Source organism: Bombus vancouverensis, chromosome 18, assembly GCF_051014615.1.
Source record: "Bombus vancouverensis nearcticus chromosome 18, iyBomVanc1_principal, whole genome shotgun sequence".
In the NCBI taxonomy this organism is placed as follows: domain Eukaryota; kingdom Metazoa; phylum Arthropoda; class Insecta; order Hymenoptera; family Apidae; genus Bombus; species Bombus vancouverensis.
In genome coordinates, this window is record NC_134928.1 from 4880891 (window position 1) to 4894275 (window position 13385).

The 13385-nt window shown below is 32.2% G+C and overlaps 1 protein-coding gene across 1 annotated transcript in view; it reads right to left on the reverse strand.

Moving 5' to 3' along the window:
- Positions 1-13385, reverse strand: part of CAP (Cbl-associated protein) — a 379584-nt gene that overhangs the window by 115581 nt on the left and 250618 nt on the right. The window contains exons 13-16 of the mRNA XM_076626276.1: positions 5922-6020; positions 5496-5635; positions 3796-3868; positions 3152-3187 (exon numbers count right to left, since the gene is read on the reverse strand). Of these exons, the coding sequence (XP_076482391.1) occupies positions 3152-3187; positions 3796-3868; positions 5496-5635; positions 5922-6020 (348 nt within the window). The remainder of the gene's footprint in view (positions 1-3151; positions 3188-3795; positions 3869-5495; positions 5636-5921; positions 6021-13385) is intronic.

The window sequence follows — 13385 nt, forward strand, 5'->3', positions numbered from 1 at the left end:
AAGAGCTGAACCTGTAGCCAATTTTTCACATTCTTAATACTATAGGTTGTCTCAAAAGTTTCTTTCGTTTTATAAGAAGATAATAATGATGCTAACATTTTTTGTTTTATATTATTTTACTGAACTACGTATGATCCATTTTGTTATATTACTACAAAATGGGTCATACACATTTTTGGGACAGCCTGATACGATACTTAGGGTCATTCTCTGATACCGACGTATTTTCAGCTGTTTCCAGTAAGTTTTCTTGCAAAATGTCTTTATAGATCTATTGGTTCATCATTCCCTCGATTCGATGTAACGAACCTACACCGGATATTGTAATGCATCCTCGTATCATAATCAAACCGTCATCAAATTTAATTGTTTGCTTAACATGACGTGGCAATAGACTAGTTTCACTTCTTCTCTTTCAGCACCACAAACGTCTATCCGATGAAAATCGATTAAGTTTAGATTTCTCAGACCAAATCATTTTTTTCCACTGTTTAATAGTCCAAATATTATATTTTTTTTTTTTTTTTGCGAAACGTAGGCAGGCCTTGATATTGATCTTTGGAAAAACAGGCTTCTTTTTCTTTTCGATTACCATAAAATGAAATTCCTTTAGTGCTCTTCCAGCCGTCTAATTACTAATTTTCTTTAACATATCTAATAATTTTCTAATAATTTTGCAGTTATTGATCCGATTGTTACAACGTCGGAGGTGATGTATCTTAATCCTCTCTTCTAATTAGAAGATAACAATTTCGGATGGTCTCAAAAAAATGTAGGGACATCGCTACAATATCGTTTCGATAAGAAAAGATTTCGCAAGCAACTTGTTTGTTGACAAACCATTTTTTAGTTGAAAGATAACACTATTCATCACGCTTCGCGATAATGATTTCATTACGAAATATTAAAGATGCTTTGATGTGTTTTATTGTAGAAACTACAACAGATTAATTGCTAATACAATTCTGATCCCGGGCATCAACATTAGTTGTTAACAAAGTTCATGTTTACACTAGTTGATTCCGACAGCTCTTTTTGCGGCACAAAACTGATTTCACGAAAACAATTTTTATTTACCAAAACAGTGATGATAACATGAACTTATATAATACTATATAATTTGCTTTTCTTGTGTTCTATATACAGACAATGAATAAAATACCATTTATATTAAAATGCTGAATGTGTGTTCAGTTTTGCTCCTTACTATATCTTCTGTTTATGTATGCGCACAAGGGTGAAACGAGCTTAAGTAAAGCTGCGTGCACAACTGCATACGCGACACTGTAAGAAATGTCTGTTATAATTAAAATAGAAATGAATATTATCAATGTAATGAGTCTGAGTTTGGGTTGGCCTTTTTACACTAGTCAACAATTGCAAGAAATGATAATAATATGCGAATAAATAATTGATATTATTTTACGAAATAGAGTAATTTTTATTATTTTACGCAAAAGTTGCCGATTTGCACTCACTTGATTAAAAAATTAACGCATACTCAAACGTAATAAATATATCGATAATATTAATTTTTAATTAAAATGTAACAGATATTTCTTACAGTTTCGCAGACGCAGTTGTGCGTGCAGCATTACTCGTGTTCGTGCTTTCATCAGAAGAATGCTGTTATTTAAATAATTCAAGACAATAAATAAATTCTTACTGAATAGGTTGTCCATATTCTCGAATAGCTGTGGTAATTTATTGGCGTTGCATTATATATATGGTGTTCCATTATAAATTGAATTGCCCTGCTTTATCTATCTGTTTTTACAAGTTGAGACGTGAAGACGTGTTTCATTATTAACCGTATTAGCATACGTTATTAGACATGAAGCTATATAAATTCTTGGATATCTACAGCAATTACGGAATGGTCGATAGGTTTTTGATTGGCCAAACAGTGTTTCATGGCATGATGAATTTGCACTAAATGCAACAAATGAAAGATGAAGATATTATGATACTTATTGTATCAAAGGTCGAAATAGAAAACGTATAAAGACATCTAGAAATTGGTGCTTACAAAAATAACGTTTCACAATATATATCTTTGTGTATAAACTGCTTGCCTTGGGACTACCTCAATAAGCACTTCCTCGCGAACAGCTGTCGGTTGGGCCAGCTTTTGCCGAGATATATGTATCTTGTGGGTTGAAAAACATTCTACGTAAACAGGAAGTGAAAACAAAATTGTCGAAACGAAACTGAAGTAATCGAATTATTGAAACAAAAATGGGGGGGGGGGAATTAACAAAGATCGTCTTGTGACTGGGCAATGAATTTTTGGCAGAATTCAACGCATAAACAAGGAGATGTTTATTATATTAGTTTCCGATCGGAGTTTCACCACTTTAGTCACCGTCATTAAAGAACAGAGCAAACCAGGTATGCCAGTTATGTCTGACTGTTGGAATTCGTATAAATACTTAAACGAGGAAAGATACAAGCATCTAGCGATAAATCATAAAATGAACTTTGTTGATACGGACAACGGTGCTCATACATAAAACATAGAACGTATTTATAAAGATAGAAAAACGGGAAGTAATATTTCCTGTTACAGATCTCGCAAATATAACTTGAAATTAATTCCAATTTGCTTTTAAAATTAACGATACGATTAGATACGAACGATAGATTAATCTAACCAAGACTCAAAAAAGCTACGTATCGTTAAATATACATATGTATAGTAATAAAAATATTTGTATGTGTATCTCGAAAACTAAAGTCGAGCGACTGTAACATGTAAAGGAAAAAGTTGCTCAGAATGACCTTGACAACATGCTTCAAGGTCATTGGAATCGACGAGTCGCCCCTGTTCCGTATAATTTCCTATATTTTTATATACATAAAAAATTCGAAAAAACTACACCAATTTTAGAAAAGTTATTCTGTTTTAAGAAATGTTGGAAGATTTTCGTGAGTCAACGTATGTATCGTGTTACGTAAGTTATCGATACGTTTAATGCACACTGTGTGGACACTGTATATACACGTCGAACGCAGTTAACTGGTTAAAAACAGCGAAATCTCGACCGAACAAGAAGGCCATTATCACGATTGTGTTAATTTTCTAAACTATTTCATTTATTAGTATTCGTTTATATCGTAATATGTTGAATTCGTTGGAGCGTGTATTCACCTCTTCTTTGTTTGTAATGAACGGTTATGTAGTCATCTGAAAATGAGATTAGATATTAATCTCAGCTCCTTCTGATTTTCTGATAGTTTGCTTGTTTTAAGAATTGGAATACTTATTCGAATAATACTTTAATACTTTTTAATCTATTCTAATTTATAATGATTCGTTATTTAAGCAAAGATTCGAAGACACGTGTTTCGATATTAATATTGGAATAAAAAAGATTTGTTCTTTGAGAAGAGACGGTATTTTTTTAGTTAGAATTAAATTCTAGTAAATTCACATGAAAGATGTATTCACGGAAAAACTGTAAAACTGCAAGAAGCCACTGAATTTAATTCGTGACAATACGAAATGTTATTCGAAAAATCGCAATGTCAATCAAACAAAATTAATTTGAAAAGAAAGTGGAAGAATGGTAACCTTTAATGAGATAGAGGTAATTTATGTTAAACATTACTAATAGATCACTATTTCATAACATTATTATGTGTATATTATTCGTTAGACTAGTTAAAATAAAAAAGAAAAAAGAGTAGGAAAATACTGCTGAGCATTTTCGTAATATTAATCGCTATTACAACTTTCAATTGTTTCGTATAAGCATTGAAGCTGCGCAGTACATATTTGCCACACAAACTCACCGCTTCTGTCTGCACGATGCAACGAGTCGTACATTTTCTTATACCATTTTGTTTGATTATTCTCCTTGACTTCCTAAAATTTTAGTTCTTTAATCAAATGATGCAAACATGAAGAAAATTCATTAATTCTAAAATAAAAGTCAATGAGGTTTCTTATTCGTAACGGCAGGATGTTAAAAAATGTTAAATATCATAGCTAAATGCATTAGTTTTAAAATGGCATGGTAAATAATTTTCGTGATTCAATATTATATGTACATATGTATTTTAATTGAATGGTTTTTACGTCATTGAATCATTTAAATAATTTTTTGCCATATACAGCATTCGACTGAGAAAAACGCAAAACTATCGTAATAACAGATCTTCGATAATTTTGGTACTAGTATTTACTAATTACTTCTGTTCTTAATTTTGTGTATGATAAGAAATTTACTTTTAGAATTTAAAATTGTATAATTCATTTTGCAGGTATAAGATGTGTCTCAACAATTTTGAGTACTTTAAAGGTTTGCCTTTTCAAAGATATGGAAAAATTTTATTTACAGAATTTTTATGATGTAAAGGAAGCTATAAGACATGCCAATAATAATTCTTACTTCATTAAATGAAAGATTTCCAAAACTTTGGACGTCATTTTTATCTAAGAAACAAATTAATTAATAATTTATACATAATAAATTATATTCTTTGAATTAATAAAGGATAATATATTCCTTTGTAAATAAAGATTTTCCACGCATCTAGAACTAACGAAGGTATTCGAAGTAATCAAAATTTATTGGGACACCCTACATATATGTACATATTACACAAATCCTGATATTTATTTAATCCCACACTGTGATGTAAAGATTTTAATATTTATAAATACGGTGCAGTTCACAGAATAAAATTAAATTTTATGAAAGTAAATAATAATGTGGAAAAATTACTTGTAGTTAATTAACTTAACTATACAGCAGACGTTCGTATGAATGTGACAGTTATAAATATTGTACATGATCCTCTATAACACTATGTGACATCTCACTAAAATACCTTAATGTTTAAATTTTATTTTTATTATATTTTAATATATGTATATTTTATTATTACTAATCAATATTTTATTTATTAATTATATTTAAATTTTATTTTAATTGTTTATCACTAGACTGCAGATGTTCATATAAAATTTAAATATGTAAAAATTTACAGAATACATATTATTATAAAAAAATATATAAAAGTAGAGTGTATTTGTCATAATATTTAAGTAAATGAAACAAATTTCTGTATTCAACTTAAAATTGCATAAACATTCGTAGTATATTTATCACTATATATATATTTATATTAGTTTAAAATTATACAGAAACAAATGACCTCGTAATAGCAGTTCAAATTGAAGTAGAAAGTCACGAAGAATTTTTAATTTCTTTCTGTCTTCAAACGAAAAGAAATCTAGTTATAGAGGGTTGATATAAGCATATATGGAAACCAAGTTATTAAGAATTATTTGAGCTAAAATTTAATATTGCAATGAAAGAATCATATTTTAAATTTAGTTGTTTCTAAATAACATAACAGTACACAGTAAAAAGTCAGTAATACAGTAAGGGATTAATAATATGTTTAAAGAGATCTTAATACATTAATGAACCTAAATTCTAAAATTTTTCACTAACTCTTAACCAGAGACGGATGCAGAGACCTACCGATCTTAAAACGAGAGGAATACCCTCCTTAGATGTTGGGCCAATACCATTGAATTTTCGAGGACTCAAATCGGCCATCTTCTTTGGCGGTTCATTTTCTGTTTCTGGCTCGCTCTCGTACTCTTTCTTCACGTTGTAAACTGAGCGAACATCAGCTTAATTTCATAATGCGGTAACCGGGAAAGAATCGTTTCACACGAATTTTATCGAGAATGTAAAGAATGATTTATCACACCACGCGTAACGTCAACATTCACGGGAATTCTTCACACAACACAGGATGAAGGTAAATTACACTTTAAAAAGTAATTCACGGGTGAATCCACGAAACAGAGTTTATAGATACGGTTAAACTCAAATTACGTGCTCGGTACACGTCATAAAATATATGTTCGACGGTTACGAATCTATGAAAAATGTACTCACTGATCTCGCCTGGACTAATTATCGGCTTTTCGTCGCTCGGAGGTCGTTTTATCGTTTCGGTCTCCTCCAGATAGGCTGCTCCTTTCGGTAATTGGCCCTCTAAAATTGCATAAAATAATAATTATTTTCGTATAAAAATTAGTAAATAACGTTATAAAAATAAAATAACTTTCTTAAGCGAAAACCAATTATAAAAAGGAAATAATGTTAATAGTATATGTGATACGAGTTCAATATTGCGTTTAAAAATTATAGAGGTAATATTTCGCTCAGAACAGGTAATTTGTTTGAAAATATTTATTATATGTAATATACAGGGCGATAGAAAAGGTTCCTATACTTAAAGGACTTACAGCACCCAGGAATAAAAAATGTCTAATCGATATAAGTCCTAAAAGCAATGCTCTCGGTATAAAATTAATTTTTATTATTTACTAGCGTTCTGTATCACAATTGATTCTCTTCGCGACACATTTAATTTATACAAAAATTCAAGATGCACTTACAGTACAGATCTTCATAATTGATATTCGATATATCTTCTCTCTATTGCTACATACATCTATGGATCACACATCGACGTACAATTTCAAATATCCTTTCCTTGCTACGTATTCTTACAACGCGCATTTTCTATTCGTTATCACAAGTCCAACACATTATTTATCGGTTATGAGTAGGCAAAAATCTTTAAACACTCCTACATAAAGAATCCAGAGGATTTAAGTCAGACGATCGAGACCATTCTGCAGGATTTTCTCGTCTCATCTAGCTTTCTCCAAGGGTTTGATTTAGACTTCAACTTAGCCATTTATTAATAGGCTCTGATTAAAAAATTCAAGGAGAATCTTTCTTGATGCCTTGATTCAATAGTTGCGTAAGGACTTTCATCTGACCATCCATAGCTATTATGAGAATTTGCAATCCCATTCCTGCTACCCAATTCAGCCACATCAGTAAAGAGTACAATATAAAGGGTACGGTTCGGTGAATCGATAGTTGAAGGCTTTCGAGTTCTTAGATTCTGTTCTACCATCCTCAAAACACGTTCTTCCATATCAGCGATAGAAACAGAAACAAATCGCAGCCACCCAACGTTAGTATGACATGACGCAAAATAATCAAATTTACATACACGTTGTGAAAGCTTTTATGTTAGGAGATGGAATGTGGCTGTTGGCATTTTTCTGCGTACAAGTTACGGGTTGCATGTGTTCCCATTGGCAAGGTCACGCACAAAATACATATTTGTCATTTCCATATTAGAAAAATAATGGACATCATTAACAATATAGGAATAATGAGCACCGAACTGGGCGAATAATAAAGATTCTTTGTTGATATTAGTAATAACCTTGTGTTTACAACATTGTACTCGTAATGAACACTTCTAATTTCTCTGTGTCAGAAGCGAAATGTGATCAGGACATGGAGCGCTAATAAATGATAAACGTTGATTTTACATTGAAAGGATTGCTTTTAGGATTTTAGAATAGAATTTCACTGATTAGACATTGTCTTATTTTAGATTAAACTCTCAGCAAGTACTATAAACACTTCAAATGTGAGACTTATCATCCTGTACATAATTCACTTGATTATTATGTGCATCAGTTTCATATGAGTTTTGTGAGTTGTGTGAGTTTCATGTACAAAATATAGAATATAAATATAATGCATTTATATATTATTAAGTAATTATATGTAATATTATATGTATAATATATAATTGAACATATATACAGGGTTGTTGGTAACTAGTGGTACAAGCGGAAAAGGGGTGATTCTGCGCGAAAAAAGAAGTCGAAAATATAAAATAAAAATTTTTTTTTAATTTTTCCATCGAGATAACGATCTACAGTGAGATCCATTATAACGAGACGTGATAAAGTGCACGCGTAGCGAACGAAAATTCAAAGTCGATTTTCTCGAAAACAAAGCCTCGAACGAAAAATTTTTATTCTATATTTTCGACTTCTTTTTTTCGCGTAGAATCACCCCCTTTCCGCTTGTATCACCAGTTACCAACCACCCTGTATATATATAATTAAAATAGAAAACTATATATACAGAGCCATGCACCTTACTCGGAACCCGCGAAACAAGCGCAAGAACTCGGAAAATGGCAACATTGCTCTAATAAAAAGACACATGAATTCCTTCAATTTAACATAATTGCTGAAATTAACGGTTGTATTACAATATTCTTACAATACATATTATTCTAACCTTCGTTCACATCCTATTAAAGTTACTCTTATTATCTTACTTCTTTTCATAGTGCGTTGCTACATACGTACTTACTGTTAGTAACATCGTTATCTTACAGTCCTGTGTGCCAGCTTTATCTACTAACATCAACATATTGATGCATTTTACATGTCGCTCGTACTCTAACGACTTTATTAATACACCCGCTTTCATTTTTCTAGAACATGTATATCTTAAATTTATCCCATTCCTCATTTCATCCTTTAGAAAATAGTCCTTCCACTTGATGTTTTTGTTCGATTCGTTACATTTTCCTTCTTAACTCGGTCAATTGTAGCATTGCTATCTATTTTTGATCATACTAATCTATATTTGTTTTCTAAACCTAGATTCTCTATTAAACTTACAATCCATTTAACCTAACTATCACATATTGCTATAAGTTGTACTTCGCACCTTGAAAAAGCCACCGAGTTCTGTTTCTTGCTCTTTCTACTCACTAAGCTGGTTGCTATTTTTATTGAGTACCCACTGTAGGATTTTGCGTCCGATGTAACGCTCCAGTTTGCATCTGTAGTCGCGTTACCCTACTCTTCTGTAGTGAAATCTATGATCTTTGGTACCTGTACCTTCTCAACGCCTTTAAATGGATTTAGGGTTTTGGCTGTATTGGAATAACTTGCTTGAACAGAACGATATGTTAGGCCCTGAGCCTACAAACAGATCCCCAAGCATTTCCCGATATATCTGCGTGTCTACCGTTGTGGGATTATCGCGAATGTCTAAATTTTGTTGTGAATCTATCGGTGTCTTTACTGGATTGCACTAATTTGTATTAAGAATCTTATCTGTATAACTTGTCTGAAACAAACTTAATTCTAATTCATTCTCCTCGATCTTCATGTTTAAGAAATTAATATTTTGGTTCTGAAGTAACTCTATTTGCTTATTAATTCCTCTTACTGTCATAGGATGTCATATATTAGAAATAGTTCTAATTTCCTTGACTATACTTAACATGCATATGCGCATGCACACACAACATATGCATATAGTAATATTATACTATTTCTATCCTAAATTTTATGAACGCATGGGTCTTCCTCTAATCTTGGCATTCCTAAATCATTCGTTCCTAAGAACATCATTTATGTTTTGATTCCAGTGATATCCTAGCTGGGGTACTCCATATATACTTCTATTCAAGTACAGGCTTTGTCTCGAGCCTTTGTAAATCCTGGGAGTTATTCCACATTATAACATAAACTTATTCGTTTATCTTATTATGTAAATATGCGCATTTTACATCAAACTGCTTTATTTTTAAATCATATATAATGGTTAATGCTGATATAGCCTTAACAGTCTCTAGTTTTATCACCAGTGCAGAGGATACTTCACAATGTACTCTTAACTTTAGCTGACAACCAATGCCTACCGATCTATTTTTATACAGTACTACTTTGTTGAGGACACGGAATTTGACATGGAATATCTACTTGCTCTTTATAACTCCCATTTGAGTTTTTCTCGGTACCAAGTTCCACACGTTACGCTGCTCCATGGACATTATTTATTCATTCATCGCCTTCTTCCAGTTTTCTGTTTCTCCTGAAGTCACTGCCACATCTTCATTGTTAGAAATCAATATGTTACATAACATCACATTATTTGCCTGTTCCATTTTCCTACTCCTCGCCTTTGTGTTCTTTCCTTTGTTTGAAACTTATTCTATGTTCTAAATCTGATAGTTTTTCCTTTATATGTTATCTCATGTGATTCCTGTTCTGTACATTATCATCATACAGGCTATCACTAATTTCCTACTGTTGATTCTCTACGTCCTCTTCCATGTCTTCAATCAACGGTGTCATCTGTTTTTCATCCTCACGGTATTCTTTTGTGCTTCCTTCAACATATCTTGTTTTTCCCGAGTCACTTTCATATCCACCTTCCTGTAACAGCTTAGAACCGCTGACTTCTTTATTCAATTTTACTGCCCTCACCACCTCTATTTCCTTACTTTTCAGATCATATATTCTGTAAGCTGTTCTTTACATATCCTTACAGATATTCTCTTTGCTCTTTTACCTAACTTATTTCTTGCCTCTTTGGGTATATAATAGTATGTGATACTCCTAAATATCTTCAAATACAAGCAGTCGGCTTCTTACCTACTTACTCTTCTAGTGGTGTTGCCATTTTGTTTACACCGGTTGGCGTTACATTTATGGTACATGCTACAGTCACGACTATTTCTGCTCAAAAATCTCCCAAGAGATGCGCGTCTATCAGCATCGCTCGCATTTTGTCTTCCAAAATTTTTCATCATTCGTATTCCAAAAGTGTTTACACTTTCTCCAGTCCCCAAACGTTTAAAATTAAATCCCTTGAAACAAATGAAAAGGCTAGAATGAAACGTATTATAAGAGAATTGTAATAAAATGATTAATTAGTAATTATATTAGGTTGTCCGGAAATTTCTTTTCATTTTTTTAATAGCAGGTAAGTATAAAATATATTTCCTCCTGTGTACTTTTCTTAAATAATGTATGATCCTTTCTCTTCTACCACATTTTGCCATCTCTCCGGGAGCCTCATAATGCCATTTTTCACTGAGAGGGCACTTATCTCGACTCGACCAAGATCGCTTACGCGCGGTGTTGTCGCAGAGAATTCAACTTCCACCCCCAGTAATAAACTTTTTTAAAAATGGTACTCTTTTGTTGCGTTGAATTAGCAAATCGCATGTCGAGATTCGATTCAGGGGATTGCTCTCCGTCAGTTGATGGGGAACCTACACTTCGTAGCGATTAACATATCCAAGCTTTGTTAAATGCTCATGAATCGTTATTCGCGAAATGTTTAAAGTATCTGTTATCTCACGAACACTAGATCTTGGGTTTTCATCGAGGTAGGCCTTGATAAGGTCAGTATCAGTGGTGGATGGACGTTCGCTGCGATCTTCATTTTTCAGATTAAAATTTCCGGCTCTAAACTTCCTAAAACAATTCCGGACTGTTTGAACAGTTATAAACCGATCACCACAAACGTCACAAATCACCTTTGCAGTGTTTTTAGGCGTACTGTCTTTTTTAAAGCAATGAAACATAACGTGACGAAAATGCATCTTTTGGTCTTCCATATTTCATCACGCAAAAAACACTCGATGCACTTTCTACTAACGTCGAGAACTGCTCTCTTGCCTTACCAGAGGATAACTAGTGACCACACGATTGACGGTAGAGTGATCTGGTGGTTTGTTTACACGAGCAGAACGAAATAAGGCCCCGAGCGGCGAGCGGGAAAAAAACTTTCCTGACGACCTAATATTATCATATAATTTTATATTCTAAGGAATTCATGTGTTTTATATTGAAATTTAACTTGCAAAATCCATAACATATATGGTTACTATTACAATCATACATCGATTTTAAATCAGCCGTCTGTCTGAAAAGTAACTATGTACAATATTATTATTTACATCCTCACAAACATCTAGACTCTTTTTTTACTTCGTTGATTTATCATTAACATGTTAAATATTTTCTTTTATATACGTTGTAATTTAAAATTTGTTAACGACCGCATTCTATAAATTGGTCGCTATTATCTGGTTTCGAAACGCTCTGCTATGAATACATTGACTGCAAGAACGAGAAACGAAGGAGTACGTGAGATACACCTTATAGAGTTCACGTTCAGACAATTGGAAATTCTTTGTAATAACTTTTTAAAAGTCTACAAAATTTGTAATTCATGTAACTCGACATGGCTGAGCATCTGTAGCATCTGGTGTTGTAAATATTGATCGCGACGATATTGTAACGTCAATCCACATGAGAGACCAGGCCGCTGTCACGACCGGCTCACTTTAAAATCGGAGATAAAGATGTGGCATGTATAAACAATGTATATCGCCCAAGTGCCTAATGAGCCATCAATATCCCAACGATCCTTCCGCTGAATGTTCGAGGAGAAGGCGTGCGTGGCGGCGATCGCGGATGCCTAACAAACTCAAGGATAGTGGGGATATTGAGGGGTGACAAAAGACAAATAACCGAATCCGATCGGAAGTCGAGTTGTAAGTCTCAGTCTTGGAAATATTGTGAATTGTGTTAGAAGAAAAATAAAGTCTTTTTTCTATTTTTTTTTTTTTTTTTGTTGTTGTTCTCTTGTGTTATTTTACGCGACAATATCAAGTAAATGAGTGAAAGGGGCAATTCATTCATCACTCTTCACGATAACCCGGTCGGAGCTAATTTTCAAAAACACTATAAAGGATCCCGATAATTGTATCCGAGTGAATCGCGTGTTCCGAGATAAATGGATATATAACAATCACTTTTGCTCCAATTTTAAAAATAGTTATTCTGTTATCTTTTTCAAGGTGTACGATTACGAGTGACAGTAATTGTATACATTTATAAATGCCTCAGAAATAGGAAATAAAAAATATATAAAAATATATAAAAAGATATATATAATAATCATTATATATGTATATATAACATATAATTGTTATACAATTGTTTCGTATATGCAATATAATGTATAACATGTAATTATATAACACATTTAATAGTTATATAATTATATGATATGTATATGTTTTATATACATATGCTATATAATGATTATTACTATTATATATATATTCTTTTTATATATTTTTTATTTCCTTTGTTCATACATTTATAAATTTATATTACTGTCACTCGTAATCGTACATCTTTCAAAACAGAATAACTTTTTTAAAACGAAACCAAAAGAGTTGAGTTGTTCTGAAAAGTTAAAAGGATTAGTTTACTAGATGACGTATAAAAGAATTTCGAAAAAATCGCAATTGGTTGGAATTGCGCAGAAAACAGTACAGCTGGGTTTTTACAACTTTCATATCTAAGACTGCAATGAAGATTTTAAACATGTGTTTTGTAGATTTATATCAGTTATATACATTTTATCGAAATCGGTTAACGTTGCTATGTGCTACAAACGATTAAAAATAGTGAAAATTGCAGTTTTTTACTAGCACTACTTTCAGCTTATTACTGCAATAAATTTGAAAATTCCGAAGGCTACGGCTTGTTTCTGCATTAAGCGATTTTGATTAAATTTGCAGCTTATGTATATGTATACGTGTAACTGACATAAATCCACAGAACGTATTTTTTAAAGTTTTGTTACAAGCTTTACTATTTTACTACTTCACTATGTTCTTTGCGATTACAATTAAATGTCATTTTTCGA